The 16,650-nt window shown below is 42.0% G+C and overlaps 1 protein-coding gene across 4 annotated transcripts in view; it reads right to left on the reverse strand.

Annotated features, from left to right (window-relative positions):
• Window positions 1-5,642: 5,642 nt before the first annotated feature.
• RALBP1 (ralA binding protein 1) overlaps window positions 5,643-16,650 on the reverse strand; it is a 36,951-nt gene continuing 25,943 nt past the window's right edge. For 3 of the 4 annotated variants that reach the window (XM_075494371.1, XM_075494372.1, XM_075494373.1), the window contains 8 exons: window positions 14,949-15,407; window positions 12,766-13,115; window positions 11,153-11,314; window positions 10,540-10,671; window positions 9,192-9,299; window positions 8,282-8,403; window positions 7,745-7,868; window positions 5,644-7,477 (listed from right to left, as the gene is read on the reverse strand). In XM_075494371.1, the coding sequence (XP_075350486.1) occupies window positions 7,214-7,477; window positions 7,745-7,868; window positions 8,282-8,403; window positions 9,192-9,299; window positions 10,540-10,671; window positions 11,153-11,314; window positions 12,766-13,115; window positions 14,949-15,407 (1,721 nt within the window). In that variant the 3' untranslated portion in view covers window positions 5,644-7,213. Of the gene's footprint in view, window positions 7,478-7,744; window positions 7,869-8,281; window positions 8,404-9,191; window positions 9,300-10,539; window positions 10,672-11,152; window positions 11,315-12,765; window positions 13,116-14,948; window positions 15,408-15,686; window positions 15,782-16,650 lie in introns of all 4 variants that reach the window. The other variant, XM_075494374.1, reaches the window with a different exon arrangement.

Here is a 16,650-nt window from a genome sequence, read left to right on the forward strand (position 1 = left end):
AGGTGTGTCTCCTGTGAAGAAAGATATGAGCTTTGTATCTCAATTCATTTCTCCTTTGGTCAGGATTTCATGAGCAGAAAGTGAGGTGGCTCCCGAATCGTCATCTGTTGGTCCACAGTTTCCCAAAAGCAGTATCATAGCTCTACCCCCACCGCCTTGGTAGAATACCAAATCAGTACTTTGCAAGTAATTTTTGTTGTTTTCCATTTAATCTCTTGGCTTGCTCATCTTTGAGCTTCTTCATGGGAAATCCCTTTTTTCCCATGTCCTGGTTATAGCACTGTTTGCCTCTCTCCTGCTTGCTGTTTTTCACAGCAGGTTCTCTGTCTTCAGTTGTTCCTCCCCAGAGACGCGTCAGGATTTGGTAGGGCTGTTTCCTCACCACGCTTTCCTACAGATTTCATGCCAATAAAACTGGCAAATGTCTGGAACCCTCTAGAGGGCACTTTGTTTTTAACCAAAACATGACTGATGCTTGGAAATCAGATTTTGCTGTTTTGAAAGTCCCAGATAGCTGTTGCACAAATTCTTGGCCCTGTGAACAAGATCCTGCGTTCATGAGGACTGCAGAACAGCAGGCTAATTGCAGCACAACTGAAATAAATGTTTGCATGGGCTTGGCAACCTCAGCAAGAGAAGAGACAACCCTCCTGTGCAGGGGTAAGGTCTGGCTGTGATGGTTTTTGCGTTGGGTCAGTGTTAGTTCTTGCCCCCTTTTCTCTGCCGTGTCGGAGGTTGGGGGTTCAGAGATGGCTGATTTGAATTGGTAGTGGAAGGGCAGAGAGGGGAGGACAGCGAAGTCTGTCCTGTGGCTCAGGCACATTCTTACGCTTTGATCGGTCTCCTTCCCATCAGCAAGGTCCCCCTTTGTTCTCTTGTCCTTTGGTGTGGAAACTTGTGTGCAATGCTCGTGCTTTCTGACCTGATTTCAGCCGGGGGACCTCTCTGTCTTGTTAGGATGGGAAGAGGAGTTTGGAGGCCTGGCAGATGGACAAAAGCTGATTCTGTACTCCACTTGTTCTCTCATGTCAGTTCTCCCCTCTCTGATACCGATTGGAAAGGCTCGTCTTCCTATCTGTGCTGGCATTCAGACAACTTGGAAAGCGCACTTAAAGTGATTAATCTTTTTCTTTATATGCAGAGTTAGGACATACTGATAGACTGCCTTAAAAATATAAGACTCTGACAGGAAAGTTCATTTAAGATGTGCATGATCTTCTCTTCCCTCCCACCCCTGAGTGCTCTCAGACTCTGCCTTTTAGTTTTACTTAACTTTTACTTTACTTAGATCAGAAAAATAAATTAAGAACCCAAGGTAACGGGAATGCTTTAGGGTTCAGTTGCTGTTGAGGTTGGACTACATCTAGCCGATTAAAATACACTGTGACTTAGAGACAAACAGATTTTTAAACATCTTGCAGCCCTCTGATCATGGTTTGCTTGAAATACTGTGACCCATTTCTGCAGAGGTGTAGTAATGTTTCTGTATGGGAAATGTTTTAAAAGGATTACCTGCAGGTGGTTTTGAATCATGGCTGTGAAAAATGAAGGTACTGAGCACACATCTCTGCATCTTTTTTTAACAAGGCTACTGAGAGGAGACATGCACTCTTTGAACATCAAAAGAAATTTCAGGGTTTTTTTTAGTCAATCCAGGCATCCTGTGTAAGTAAGAACCTGGATAAACTTGGCTTGAGTAAGGTGACAACAAAGGCTCGAGTGGGGGCTGGGCCTTTTCCCTTGTATTGGTCATTTATTTCACAGTTGTTTTTTCTGGCCTCTTGACTGAGGGGTTTGGTGTTTTGTTTTTCTTTCTTTTTTTGCCAGTCACCTCCTGGATTTTTGTGCCTGACAATGTTGTTTCCCATAAACAGTACTGTCAGCAGAGATGTTCTACCCCAACCTACCTCAAGGCCCCATGCTCTGATAAAACAGGCGGCGGCTCACAGTACCGGGGTGAGGTTCTGTGTAAGGGGGGGTGCAGCAACAGGAGCTGATGGGGACCCCCAGGCAGACCTCTTGCTGGTCGGCAAATGGCGTTCCTTGGTGCAGAAGTCTGGGATGCAATATTCCCCTCTGTCAAACCAAAATGCTTCACCTGCTGATTTCCCCAGTCATCTGCTGAGCTGTAGGTAAGCGAGGCTGTGCTGCCGGCTCCCTTCCCCTCCGAAGGGGAGCTTTAGGCTGCGGGTGAGGGGGACAGTGCTGCGGTCCCTCTCCTGGACCGGGGAGTCCAGCAGGGAAGAGGGATTTGGGAAGGGGAAGGCCCACGCTGACGAGCCCCAGATTGCAGTGGGCTGGTGTGTCTCCAGTGGCCTCAGTGCGTTCCTGCTTTGGAGGATGGAGCAGCCCTGATGGGAGGATGTGGAGGAGCATCTGGGAGTATCGAGGGAGGAGTTGGCTGACAAGTCAAAATGACTTGAGGAACAGCCTTACAAGTTGTAGGATGCAGTGACCTTCGGTCTTGGCTTTTTCCTGATGTCTGCCCTCCTCTTCCCCACAGGCCCCCCTTTCAAGATACGGTTAGTAGAAGTTGTAGAAGGGCTGTCGGCTACTGTCATGGCTCTGGTACAGTCAGAGGGTATGGCCAGGGCAGGTCTTGGGGCACACTAGCCAGCAGCAAAGGCTGCTCTCACTGCCCTGAGCTGCAACTTCACTGCACTGAGAGCTCTTGTGTTTTGTAGTTCAGATGCGGAATTCTTCCAGTGCGTGGGAGTGGGGTTGTCCGGTTAAAATCATATGCTTTGCAACATAATCCTTTGGCAGACTTTCTTGTTCGCATCGTTAAGATAGTCAGCAACACAAGAAACTCCAGACAAAACTTGGTACCAGTCCACTGTGTCTGAGCAGGTCAGCAGTGAAAGTGCCAGCGCTGAGCCGGAGGCACGGAGCACCCCAGGGGTCTGTTCTGACAGGCATCGCTTTGGGTATCTGCATCTGCGACGAGATAGAGGAGCAGCCGGGGGCTCGGCCCGAGGCTGTGCTAGCGAGGCTGCGCCTCGTCTCCCTGGCACAGTAAGGGCTGACAGCCGTTCTCTGGTATGAAGCACGGTGCCGCTGGCTTCTGCTGTCAGAGCGTGTCTTAAAGAACACTGCAGAGAGCTTGTGCTGTTGGATATAAGCCATATTTGGTCTGGAAGAGGCATTTTTCCCTCTGCGGATGAAGCACTATGAGTCAGAGGTGCGTGCTGAAAAATGAAAACCTTGACAGCTTAAGCTTGGTCAAACCTCTTTTTGGCAGAGATTCAGGTTGATGCTTTAATTTTTTAAAATTTTATTTTAATTTAAAGAGAATAGTCTTACATGGTCAGGTGTACAATTCTTGGCTTCAGTACATAGACTTAGCTCATTAATCTGAAGAGGCACAGAGGTAACAGTGAATCCCCCCAGTGCTAGTATTGGAATGAGTGGATGGAGGTGGAAGCTTCCTGTTCAGTGGTCCTTTATCTTTCGCCATAAAGGATGATGAATTCTGGAACCCCCGATGGCTCCTTGTAGGACCGTGGCACACAGCAGGGCTTTCAACATCCCTCCCTGCACCGGAGAGGAAACCTTTCAGAATCGCACCAGAACTGGCAGCTTCTGCTTCTGTGAGAACGAAGCTGAGCCAGCGTTGGAAGCCTGGTGCGGACAAGGCAGAGCCCAGGAAACCTGGAAGGACGGCTCGAATCCTGCAAGGTGTTGGACACAAGCTGGTAGTTTTAGACTTGTGGCAGGGATGTGATCTGAGAGGAATACTGCTCATGGGGGTTTTGTTTGTTTTTTTTTCTCTTCTTTCAATAAATAACCCCCCCCCTGCCCTGTTCAACTGTTGACCCCCCCCTGTTCAACTGTTCAGGCAAGTAACAGTTCACTTCAGGCTGCTATTTTTGAGTAAAAAGACTTTACTGGGAGGAAAAAACCCTGCTTGGTACGCAAGATGTCTGGAGTTGGCTCATGGTACAGTTGCAGTATTTCAGTAAGTTACGAGTATAAAAGCTGTCATGTGGCCAGTTAGATGCAGGCAACCTGCTGCTGGCAAAAACCAGGTTTGTCTCCTGATTCACGTTGGGGTTGCGTAGTCCCAGTGACTTGTTCATACGGAGCTTCTTGCTCCTTTGGGTTTCTGAATGACTGATTTGACAAAACCTGTTCCAGGCTTGTGTTGAAAAGGACTGTAAAAACAGGTAAGGAATGTAGTTGTTCCCTGTCCCGTCATCCCCCCCTTCTCTGAAGTAATGCTCTGTGGTGGAAACATTTAGATTTTCCAGAGGAAGGCAGATGGGCCACATCAAACTGTTCTGTTAAGTCCCGAACACTAGAATTAACATTGCAGCCCTGTTGTTTCTTCATTTCATGGCAGGTAAGCCTGGTATTTTGTCCAAGGGGTCTGACAGAGGTTCTGTTGCTGCACTTGGCACATACGAGCTGTATGTTGTTGGAAAAAGTCTTATTTTAAGTCAATGTAAATGTGTTTAAAATACTTTGATTTAGATGAAGTGGTTATTTAAGACCTGTACGGACTTCATGAAGGCAGCCTGCTGTGCAGGCATTGTTGTACTGTGGGAGGCGATTGCCTGAGCGCTGCAGCTCACCCATTTCATTGTGAGGCACTTTGGATTGATAAAGCAGCTTATAAAGTGATCTGAGCAACACACTCAGATTATCATATTGTAATTGCTTTCCACTTTATTGGAAATTAGCTTTGGCTTTTTTAGCTCATTATTTGCAACTGCTGCATGCAGTCTTTGAAATCCCTGCTGCTAGCACGGCTTTTTCACCACAAGCACCACAAGCGCTGGTGTTGGGATAATGCTGCTGCTACTGGACTTGGGGCAGCCAGACCCCTTCGTGGAGGTTATGGGGGCCGGAGGAGCAACTGCCACCTTGTCCCTGCCCCACCTGCCTCTGGGCAGGGCAGGGGAGGGGGGCTGGGGCATGGCCTCCCCCGGTGCTCTTGCAAGGGGCTGGTTCTAGGCAGGGCTTAGAGGCTGTTGCTGCCTCAGCCATCTGCCCTGGGACTTCCCAGGGGCTGCCAGGCTTCAGTGCTACCAGTGCTTCAGTGCTTTGGCCAGCATGGGCTCGCACTTAGGATTTTTCACTACAGGCTGTACAGGAGTTTTATCAGTAACTGTGTTTATCATTGGATGTATCATTTGAAAGAATGTGAAAGAAAATTTCAAAGAAACAGCTTTCAGGCATTTTGAAACTAAATTTCTGGTGATATATTTGTTACTTATAGCAACAGCTATATTATAGCTTATAGCTATATAATATTACTGCAGGAGCAGCAGTTCCACCTCCATTTAAGACTTCAGTGGTGACAGACTTCAAGTGCGTTGTGAGGCTGCAGGAGGAAACGCTGTTCATGTGTTGGAAGTCATGATGTGAATAAATAGGATGGTGTTTTACCTTCACAACTGAAATCTCTAGTAGTAACAGAGAAGCAAAGTCTTAAAATCTTTAATTTGATCAAATTAAACTTGATCTTCACCTAAGCTATGGAAGCTTTCTATGACGTTCAGCTGCAGACAGTGTTCTTTCAGAGGAGCTGCTATTAAGAAAGCCTGAATTAATTTTTCATATAAACTTCTCAACTGCAGGCAGCTACCCAAGAAGAATAACTATCCTTTGCATTATGAAGCAGATAAATTAGAAACTACTTCCAAAGGGCTGTTGAATTTATTTGCTTGATAAATACAAGCCTAACAAAATAAAAGTTAACCAATATTAAGAGATTTGTCTGAAGAACATTAGAAAAATCCATGACAATTCAATAGGAATTAGTGTGAATTAAACAAACAAAAGGTTTAAATATTGCCAGCAAATATAAAATGTATGTAACGAAGGCAAGGGAGAATGCTTTAGTTTACATTTGTCATCTGACCACATTTTCTGTGTTTATAAACTTTTTTCCAAATCTTAAAAAAATACTATGCTGTTTTCTGTAACATATCAAAGCATTATTTGTACAAAATCAAATCATGGCCAATGATTCACAACAGTGCAATAGATAAAGAATACAACCACATCCAACAGGTGCTGAAAATAAATATCCAGATTAAAAAATATGATAGCCTATATGCACTCTGTGGAGTTTGCTGTCTATATATGAATGGATGGACGAGTCTCATGAGTGTATCTGAAACATTAAATGGCCCTTAAATGCCAGCCTGGCTGGAGGCTTTTGGCAGGTAGAAGCAGTGAAACAGCCAAACCAAAAGCAAGTCCCAGGTGCTTGTTGGTTTTTTACACAACAACAACAAACCCACAAGGCTGTTGCTGAACCCCCACTGCCTCCCGCTGGCATCGTTCTTCAGGCTCGTTTGGAAAGCACAAGTGACCTGCATTGCTGCAGAGGGAAATGCTGTATTGCTTGGTCAGGCAGATCTACCAAGTGACATGACCCATCCCCGTCACTGCCCGCAGCATCTGTCGGTGGCTTTCTCCAAGGGACTGAAACATTTAACATGGATGAAGAAAAAGCTCTTGGCTGTATGGCAGCAGTGTGAACACAGCCTGTCTTAAACAGGTACGATGAGGGTGGTTTATAAATGAGTAAATGGGTTACCTACATCGCTAAAAGACATGGAACAGCTCTTGATGAACATTGCCATCATACAGGGACATAAATAACATCTCTCAAGCTTTTACATTTATTCAGTACATCTCAGAACAAAAATGAAGCTTAAGGGCATGTCAGGTAAACACTATACCCCACAGTCTCCCGACTTTTCAGCCAACCCAGAATAAATTTAAAGCTCCCTTGTATATAATCTGCATCAGAAAGGTATCAAAGGCACAAGCAAGAAGTGACTAGGTTAATAAGCAGAAATAATGGTGAATGAGGATGAATAGATTCACAAGGCAAATAATTAGTAAGTGTGGGTGGGGTTTTGTTTATTTGCAGAAAATGAGCTCTTGCAATTCTGCTCCAATGAATGTAAATAATGATTTTGGTTTAAAAATAAAACTGTTACTGAATTATTTTAAATCACCTGAAGGAAACCAGTCTTGAAATAATCTGATACTAACTGGAAAACTCTTCTGGCCTCTCCAAACTCACCTGAGTCTGATGAGTAGAAGCCACAAGTGTCAGAGACAAAAGTCTCCAGGGCTTAAAAGAAAAGTTTCTTTACAGAATGTACACAGCCAGCAATAATTTGTGCAGTTTGACTCAAATTACAGTAATTTGCACAGTTCAGTTGATTTTATGCATATCCAAGGAGCCAGATCAAATTGGCGTTTCTTTCCTGTCTTTACTTGGCGATGGCTTGACTTGCTGCTCCTTGCTTGCTTTTGGCTGCTCTTTGGCTGCTTTTGTCTCCAGGACACTGTCTCTTTGCTGCTGAGAAACACCCCCGCGCTTTTCTGGCTCGTCTTCTTCCTGCACCTGCTGCTCTGATTTAGCTCGCTGCAGCAGTCGAAGCTGTACTCGCAGTTCTATGATGGCCTCTCGCTCCTCGTGAATCGCTTGGTTCAGGTGATTGTTCTTTATCTTTTAAGGGAAACAAATGTCAGGGCTCCTTCTGACAAAGAATTGCTGTAGGGAGGGGGGCCACTTAGCACTGCACAATGAAGCTTTGCTGCTAACCCAGACAGCGACGTGGACTTGCACACAACAGTGATTTAAAAACAGAGCCGCGTGGGTTTCGTGCCTAGGCCAAATAGATGCAAAACCACCACTTTGCACATGCGCAAACATCTCTGCACAGACTAAACCACTAAGGAGAAGAGTACCAATTGATACTGACTCAAATCTTACCTCCAGTTCCTCATTCTGTCGCTGCAAATCTTCCAGGATGACCTGCAGTTCCTCCTCATCTTCACTCTCACTTTCACTCTCGGAAGAATATTCCTCGGTTTCACTTCGGCCATGCTGCTGGCGACTGAAAGAGCAACGACAAACTCGGATTTAAACCCTTCTTCAAGTTTGCCAGAACTGCAGCAGCATAAAAGAGTTAACTTACGTCCACTAAATAATCTGCAATGGTTTTAAAAACAAACCCAGAATTTCCTTTCAAAGCTTAATTTAATAAGCCAGTGATTTCCCAGGGGGATTTTTTTAGTGCACTGGGCCTAGTTTCCTTTAGATCGTAATTCCATCGTTATACTAACAGAAAATATCCCGAAAGGTCCGAAGTTGCTGAGATTTCACTAAAAAGAAGAGGCTTTCAAATGTGATGTTCGCAGGGTAAGCTTTTAAGTGTAGTTTAGAGTACTGTTTCAGAAGAGCATATATACTTTTAATCAAGGAGTGCTCTCCTGGCAGGAGATCTGATGTAAGCAGTCTCCCTTTTACCTTTGTATTTCAGCTATTTCTGCTCGAAGGCGGTCTATTTCTTCCTTCTCGGAGGCAATCTGTCTCCGCAGAAACTGCTCCATGGCCACCAGTTCTTCTTGTTCTGTTAAAATCTCATTCTCCTGCAATGATCAATTAGTTCACTTAAAGCCTTGACTTTATGTTCTACAGGAACATACGATAAGTGTGCCCTGGGAAGTGATGAGATGATGCTGTTCTCTGAAATACTTTCATAAGTGGTTCGCATGCTCCCTTTGAACTCTGATTCATCAAGACCTCAAAGCAAATGTAAGTTCAAACCCAACAATGTCTGTTCTGAATCCTCAAGACAATCGCTGTACTGAATAGTTGTGGAGATAACGCACCGAATTCTGGCATGTTTGGCTGCCTGTTTCCTTAAATCACAGCAGAAAGCTCTGGATAACCAGTAAAATAACTAGAAAAACTGAATTCTAAAATACATCTTTGAAGATGAATATAAGGAGGAAAGTACAGTGGAGAGAAGATCAAAGCTACTGAGGGAAGCAAAGGAAGGCAAAAAAGCCAAAATAGTTGCCTTGCTTCCTTTGATCAGCAGGAAAGTAGTTAACAGTATTAAAACTGGTTAGATTAGGAAGTGCTTTCTAAGTACATTAACAACAAAGGCTACTTTTTTTGTTGCTGTTGTTGCACAGTGTCTACTTTCTGCTGTTAACAAGAGTCTGCTCAGCTTTGGGTTCACTCCTGCAGTCAGCTTTCCTTCCCTACTTTATTTACCATTAAAACAAAGCCTTGTATTTTAATCAACAGAGACCCCTTTAAGCTTTCAATTTCTCATTGCATTAGAAGGAACAAGAGAGTCTTTAATATTTCTGAAAGCTATGGAACAAGAAAATACCAGCAGACAAACAGGTAAGTGCCTGCCATCTACCTGTGCAAGCAGAATATTTATAACTTCTTCGTTCTCATTCATTTCTTCTTTGGAGACATCCTCCTTTGAAAGGCTAGCAATTTCTTGTGCAATCTTTGTTTCACACTCCTGCCAGAGAAAGAGAACAATGTTTAAAAGGACAGTTTCCCCCATTACTCTATTTACTGTAAAAAATATTTTTTTGAACATATTTTCCAAATTTAGAATCACCATCTCAGTTGTCTTGAAAATTTTCAGCAAGGTCTGTCCCTTCTCTGGGACATATGACAGTTTAAGAAAAATGCTTCTGAAGTTTGTTAACCTTGAGTCTTCCAGTAATTCCTCTTGGTACTCCAGGACACACTGTTTTAAGCATATAATGAATACATGCTCTGTCAAACACTAACTTTTTAATCATACGGGGTTTTTTTTGTCAACATCTGTGAAGGAGTGTGAAGACCTTGCTGTCCCTGGGAAGAGCCAGCTAACTAGAGACAATGCAATTACTCCGCAGCCACATAAAGTTAAGATGAAAAAATATGCAGTAAAATGGTTGAAATGTCGTTTGATCTAACTGGGTGCCTTTGCACTGTCACAAATTAGGGAATGCCCAGATATTTTGTTCCAAGTTGTATGAATAATAAGAATAAAGATACCTGCTCCACCCAGAGAATACCATCCTAGGTACAAGCGTAACAGACTAAACTTATACTTCAAAAAAGTAGTGGTGAAATGACCCACAGAAGCGTTCAAAGCACTGTTAAATACATGCACCCCGACTATGTGTCTCTCTCTATACGTTCCGTGGAAATACATGGAAGAGCAAAACTCAAGCATTTCCAGTTCACACAGCTATATGAGCTCATTAATTGCCCAGTTTTCCCTAAAAACACATTTCTATTCTCATACTTTCAGAGCTCTGTAACTGGACTTATGTAAAATAATACCAGAAATTATGCAAAGTTGATTCCAGAAAGTATGTTTCTCTTTAGGGTTTGCAAGCTAAAACTCAGAGCAGAATGAAAACTTGAATGCACAGACAGGAACTTGTAATAAAATTCCTGAGTGGCCCCCATCCTTTCTAAATCTAAATTGTAACCCAGAGAATACTGACCCTCTACATTTGTCACAGTCTCTGAACATTAGAAGAACCCCCTCAGACTGTGCTTGTAGACCCACCTCACATTTATGGTATTTTCAACTATAAGATTAAACAATAAGGCTGAATGATGCTCCCCAAGAAACGGGGGTAAATAGTGAAAAAGCAATAGTCATGAAACTTCAGGAAGAATTGCCATAGTTAAAAATACCCCACAGAAGTTTCATCCATTATTTAGATGTTTGGCCAATAAATAGAAAAGTTACCCACCTGTCTCTTAGCTTCTCGTAGTTTCCTCTTAAGAGCTGTTAAGATTCTTTGCACCTCCCAGAGTCTCTCTTCTTTGGATAAGTCTTTTATCCCTGCCTGCAAGTCCCTGTGTAAACAGTTCAGTAGGAACTCCTGGAAATATTGCCAAAGAAATTAGTGTCTTTAATATATCATAGCAGGGCAGACTGAAAAGAAAAATTGTTTTGGCTTCATGGCAACAGGCTAGGAGTTCTGGTTTTCAAAGCTTGACATGTCAACCAACACCAAGTGGTAACATACATTCAGCATGTGATCGAGCACTAGTTAAAGTGTGTGGTTTCTTTAATATTGCTCTTCAGCATGTTCTCCCAACCTTCCGCCCACCATAAAAGTATTGAACTACTTAGCAAAGCAATCCACAAAAGACACGGCTATAGTCATCACAAGACCGAAGAAACTTTCCACACATGAAATGGGCAAGAATATCACCCATCTCTTTCCAGCGGTCCCCAGTGACAGGACAATTGTGACACAATTAAAAGAGTATGTTAGTTACAAGCTTATGAGAATTTACTACTGAATGTATAAAAGCCAGGGCAAAGATAAACACAAAAACACTGAAGTAATTGCCAACCTGTCGCCTGATTTCTTCTTTGATGCTTTCTTGTGTTTCTGGAAGTGCTGGCATTGTTGCCATATTTGACCAACGAAGAGGTTTTGTCACCTGCTTTAGGGTCACATTCCCAAAGAACTCCTGAACATGTGTAAAAAATACATACAGGACACGGTTGCTGATCTGCAAAGAGAGGACAGACAAGATATTGGTTAAGGTGATTTATTCACATAATCTTTATCTGTGAGGCATAGCATCTTTCTCCAGAAACAGGACAGCCTTTAGTATGTCCTTCTGTGAGTCGTAGTCATGTTTGTTAGTTTGTCCTAAGAGACTAAAACCTGGATTAAAAATGGTACTTTAAATGACCCAGTGCTAGCCTCAAGGAATCACTTCACTGTCTCTCTTACCTGTGTATTTATCTGATGCATTTTCATGCTAAACTCAGAATTTTCACACGCCTTAACCTACCACAATTATTTCCATCACAGGTAGATACAGAAATGTATTAAATCTTTCTTTTTACTCATGTAAAGGTAGTTACTGATAGCAACAGGTAAGAGGGAACACCAACCATACTGCGCTATGGCTGCTTGCTGGCTACCTTCTCTCCCCTCCCCCAGCCTCTAAGTATTTTCTACAACTTCTCAGTCAGATGATTTAATATAGTAGAAAAACTAGTTTGAAAGGAGCTGCTACACTATTCCTTGTTCTAACATGAGACAGAAGCAAGTATTTATTTTGACACTGTATCGTCCATTAGAATTCAAAAATTTATCCTGAAAGAAAGATTAGCGTTCTGTCACTACCCGCATTTTAATTGCTAAAATCTACTTAACAGCAAAACATGATTGGGCCTGCATTGTTTTACATTAATTGTTACTTCTTTTGTTAGCTAGAAAGTGTCTGGCACAGCAAACTAGCCAGAATAATACCCAGCCCTTTTGCTACTGGGCTTCCACCTAGACTCTTAATTATAAAGCCAAGCTTTTCTCAAGTGTGGGTTTTCTTCTAGAGGACCCACACGCAATAATGCCATGTTTCCATTATGCACAGGACTAATTCTGAGCTGTATTTAAATTAAATACTTCCAAGATGTTTATTAAGAAATTAATCAATCCAGAAACCACAAAATCTTACTGGAAAACTAAGTCAGTTGTTTTCCCCAGCAATTTGACTGCAGACACCAAAGCCATTATAACCAAGTCATTACTGCACCAGGAAGATCTATTTGCAGGACAGGGTTCGTTGGCTTGATATTAAAATTAAGCAACAATATAGTCTTTACTAAGTTACCATTGAGTCACAAGTCCACAGAAATTGTGTATCTGCATGAATTATTGGACGAATTCAACATTAAGTTACTTCTGTTCACAACAGAATTAAAACCCTGACAGCAGTCTTGTAATACTCTCATAACCACCCAAATATCATAACCATAGTATGCAAGCGCACACTCAGAAAGTCTTGTTCCCCCTTTCCCAGCATTTTAGGTTCCCAAGGTATAAAGAGAAGTTGTGCTTTAGCTTAACTGTGTCAGACAATACCTGATTCCCACCTGCAAGAGAATTCCTACAAAGAAGTCTTTCTTGGGCTGCAGTTCTGCTCTAACACTTGCTGTGTGATGCACGTACCTGGACAGTAGGGCTGAGCACGATAGAAATATTCTGGATGCTCATTTTTGTTTCCAGTTCCTTTGCAATAACATGGTCCATATGCACAATCAGCCAAGAAATTAGGAGATGGTTACACTCTGGCAACTCTTTCAGCAACCTCTGGCACTCCTGAACTTTCTCAGCTTCTGTGCTCTTTCCACAAGCATCTTCAAAGCGGGGCATTAGCTCTTTGGTAAGCAAATTTTCAGGCAGTTCTCGTAGGTACTGTTTCAGCAAGCTGGCTACTGTATTGGGCTCGTATTCTTCCAGGTTGGGAGATTCTTCTCGATCATAGGCTGCTTTTAGCTCATCAACTTTTGATTTTATTCCTTAAAATATTTAGATCAAGAATTAAGAGAAATCTTCAACTGTAAACAGATAATAGTTATATTTAAACTTTTTTTTTTTTTTGAGATGGCATTTATTTCACCTCTCCTTACTATTTAAGCTAATTGAGGGATACCGTTTAGAAGCTATCCACGTGTAACAAAGTTAAAACCATGACTCAAAATTATGTGACCACTGCTTCTAAAAGCACTGATTACTACTATGAAGCAAAACCACAGCACTGCCGAACCTCTGAATCAGAACTGGCGCCAGCATTCCCTCACATCAAGGAACATAAAATAGGGTGAGGAAGGGTAGGGGAACATAAGATCAATTGTGTGTTTGCATTCAGTGTCTTTCAGGCTGTTCAATTATACAGCCCTAAGCCAAGCAGCAAATTTGTTATCGACCAAAATATTGTGCAACAAGTTCTACCTCTAACAACTTTCTTCTGTCAAAACAAAACCCACACTTTTTAGTTTCCAGATTTCCAGCTGGCCCTCCTCAGCGGAGGAATCTCACACAGGATTCTTGATTTGAGGCACTGCATGAATAAAAGTGTGTTCACATAATTATTCAACCCAGCCAAGATTTTCTGTAAGGTGTTTTTATAACTCAGTGACATTCCAATCTTCCCAAACTCAGGGAAATTTCATTTGTAAAGCTCAAACACCCACTTCAGTTACACCGACTTAATGCGCTGCCATGGCTTGGCTCGTACGCAATAAGCAAAACTGGGTGCACTCAGCCCATGGTAAATGCCAGGTAAAATATACTCCAATGTATGTCCAAGTAAGTTAGTCATCACAGTGGGTGGTAGGTTGTTAAGCCACTGCAACTGTCTCTCCAAGCTCTCAATTTAAACAATCTTACACACACAAGAGGGTGCTATTGCACTGGAGAACACCTAGAAAGTACAAACATCAAAAATGATTTATGGAAAACACACCTTCTTCTGTGAAAAATCCCAACACATCGTGTCTTGAAAAAACACATGACTAGAACGTTCCAATAGGTAAGACGAAGAAAGTGCTTAAGCTGCTGTCGTATTTATGCATGCCTACCAAATACCATGCAGATCGACAGCATGAAGACAGCTTAATGAAGCCTTTAAAATCATTTGATTACTGTTTTACAGTGCTAGGCAACTTGTTTCAAAGGTGTTTCCTCAAATTCCTTTTCTTGCTTGTTCTTGCTCCCTTAAACATACCCACAGAAGTACTTACACAAGTTACATTGCAGATGCAGTTCACAAATAAAGGGACTGTTTTGTTTAACGTGACCAAAACCAATGTTTCATTTATGTAAGCTGGTGTTACGCAACTACCATGGTTAATTAGCCTGCTGTTGCTAAGCTTAAATAGTGAAACTTGTATTTTCTGCTTACTAGTGTATTTGCTCAAAGAAAAGAAGTTTTTAAGAAAAAAAACCCCATACAATGGAAATAATTGGAAAAAGCAACTTGATGGGAAGCTTAAGTAATAAAATGGTTATATCTCATCTTTGCTTTTGCAATCAACTACCATTGTATTTCTAATACACAAGGAAAAAAATACAAGCTGGCCATACCAACACATTTTGTTCATCGTTACCATCCTATCAAAAAAGGGCAAAACAAGTGTATTTTTACTACCATTAAGCGGTGCCACCATATTAGCAACTTTTCTGGTACTTCAGAATTACGGGTTTGCTTAACTTTAGCTACCTGATTGTCTTTTGGATAATTAAAATTAATGCAGCTATAAACAGAGTCTCTAGGTGTTGAATATGGTAAAATAATAAGAAAATTGCAAGTAAAGACCTTAGGAACCTGCACGTCAGTGTGCCCAGAGTACCTGAAACTCTGTAGATGCCTTCACATTTCATGCCATACTTCTCTACGTAATCTATACATTCACGGAAAACTGCTGGCAGGCGGATGCCATCATACATCATGGTCCTGTCTACTGCATCAGATAAAGGAATGCCAAACACGGGTCTATGACTTGGAACATCCACTTGAGGTATCTCTGTCTCCTGAATTGGCTTTTTCTTTTTCTTCTTCTCTTTCCACTGTTTTACAACATCTGCTGCAGTTAAATCTTTTGACTTTTTCTCTTTATGTTTATCTTCCTTATGTTTGTCTTCCTTGTGTTTTTCATCTTTGGGTTTCTCTTTTATCTTAAAATCCTTTTCCTTTTTTTTGGAAAAGCTGGGTTTCTTGAAGACATGTATTCCCTTGGACCGCTTCAACTTTGAAGGACTTTCAGCTTCATCACCAGAACTGTCCTCTTGAAATGCAGCATAACCTTCCGCTATTAGGCAAAGGAAGAGAAGGCAAGAGGACAGCTGTTAAAGTCTGTTTAGTTTCTAGATAGCATATGTAACAGGGAGAGAACAAGAAGGAATATGTAAGGAGGAGAGAGAAGCAGCAACATGAATTAAAAAATAGTGCCTGCCTGACTCTTCAGAAGGTCTTCTTTAGTTATTACACAATTAAGTGGACACGGATTAAATCAAGGTTGCATAATCACATCAAAGATAAGCCACACAGCTCCTGAAGAATCTAAACAATTAATACTTTATATACTTACTCATAATGGCAATGTCCATCTTATGGGCTAGTTTCCCATCTAATAGTCAAGGAAATGCAAAATAAAAACAACTGTCTGGCAACTTCTCTATGTTCCTGTAATCAACAGTATAAGAGTCGCTGTTAAGGATCGTCTACTACATACACATAAGTCTAACAAACTTCTGTTAAAAACAAACTAAGCTTCAGCCATTTAACTCCCCAATCCCCTTCCAGAACATTATGAATTTTAAGGTAAGTATGAAGTTAATAAAGTTACAGCCCCAAACAAAATACCAAAAAAAGTAAAAAAAAAAAAAAAAAGCGCAAGCACACTTACTTTTCCACTAGACGAATAAAACAATTCCAGTAACGCTAACACAATACCTGTCAGTGAAGTTGCATATTTGCCTTAAAAAGCATATTCAAGAGCTTCAACCAAGTCCATGGGCGGAGTACACTGTTTCAGCACAAAACACCAAGTGCCGTCTAAAATGCGCACCAGTGCTTTTACTAACTACACCTCTGCAGCTAGCCCTGCCTATCCTTCAGGCAAGAACAAGGAAATCTTTGAAGGTGGATTACAAAAAAACACCCAACAAAAAAAACAACCCACAACCAAACCCAACAACATACAAACCAACATAACTTCCAAGTCAATTAACCGTGATTTTACATACACAGTACCCCATATAAGAAAAGTAAGCCTGAAACCTGGTCAACAAAGACGATGTTTTACATGCTCTTTGCACCAGCCAGGTCCTCCATGGCAGTGGGCAGCAAGCTCTTGCTTCAACACGAAGCCCCCGTTATACAGATCCTTTGAGGCTCTTCCACTACCTACAGGCAGTGCCTCTGCCCAAGTGAGGAAGCACACCGACAGCCAAGTGCTCTTCCTGCGTGATTAGTTTTGGGTGGTGGAAAATTACCACCTTAGATTATAAGAGAGAGCATCACGGATGAGATTGTAGGCTGTAATTTTTACA

This window comes from Mycteria americana, chromosome 2 (assembly GCF_035582795.1).
Source record: "Mycteria americana isolate JAX WOST 10 ecotype Jacksonville Zoo and Gardens chromosome 2, USCA_MyAme_1.0, whole genome shotgun sequence".
NCBI lineage: Eukaryota > Metazoa > Chordata > Aves > Ciconiiformes > Ciconiidae > Mycteria > Mycteria americana.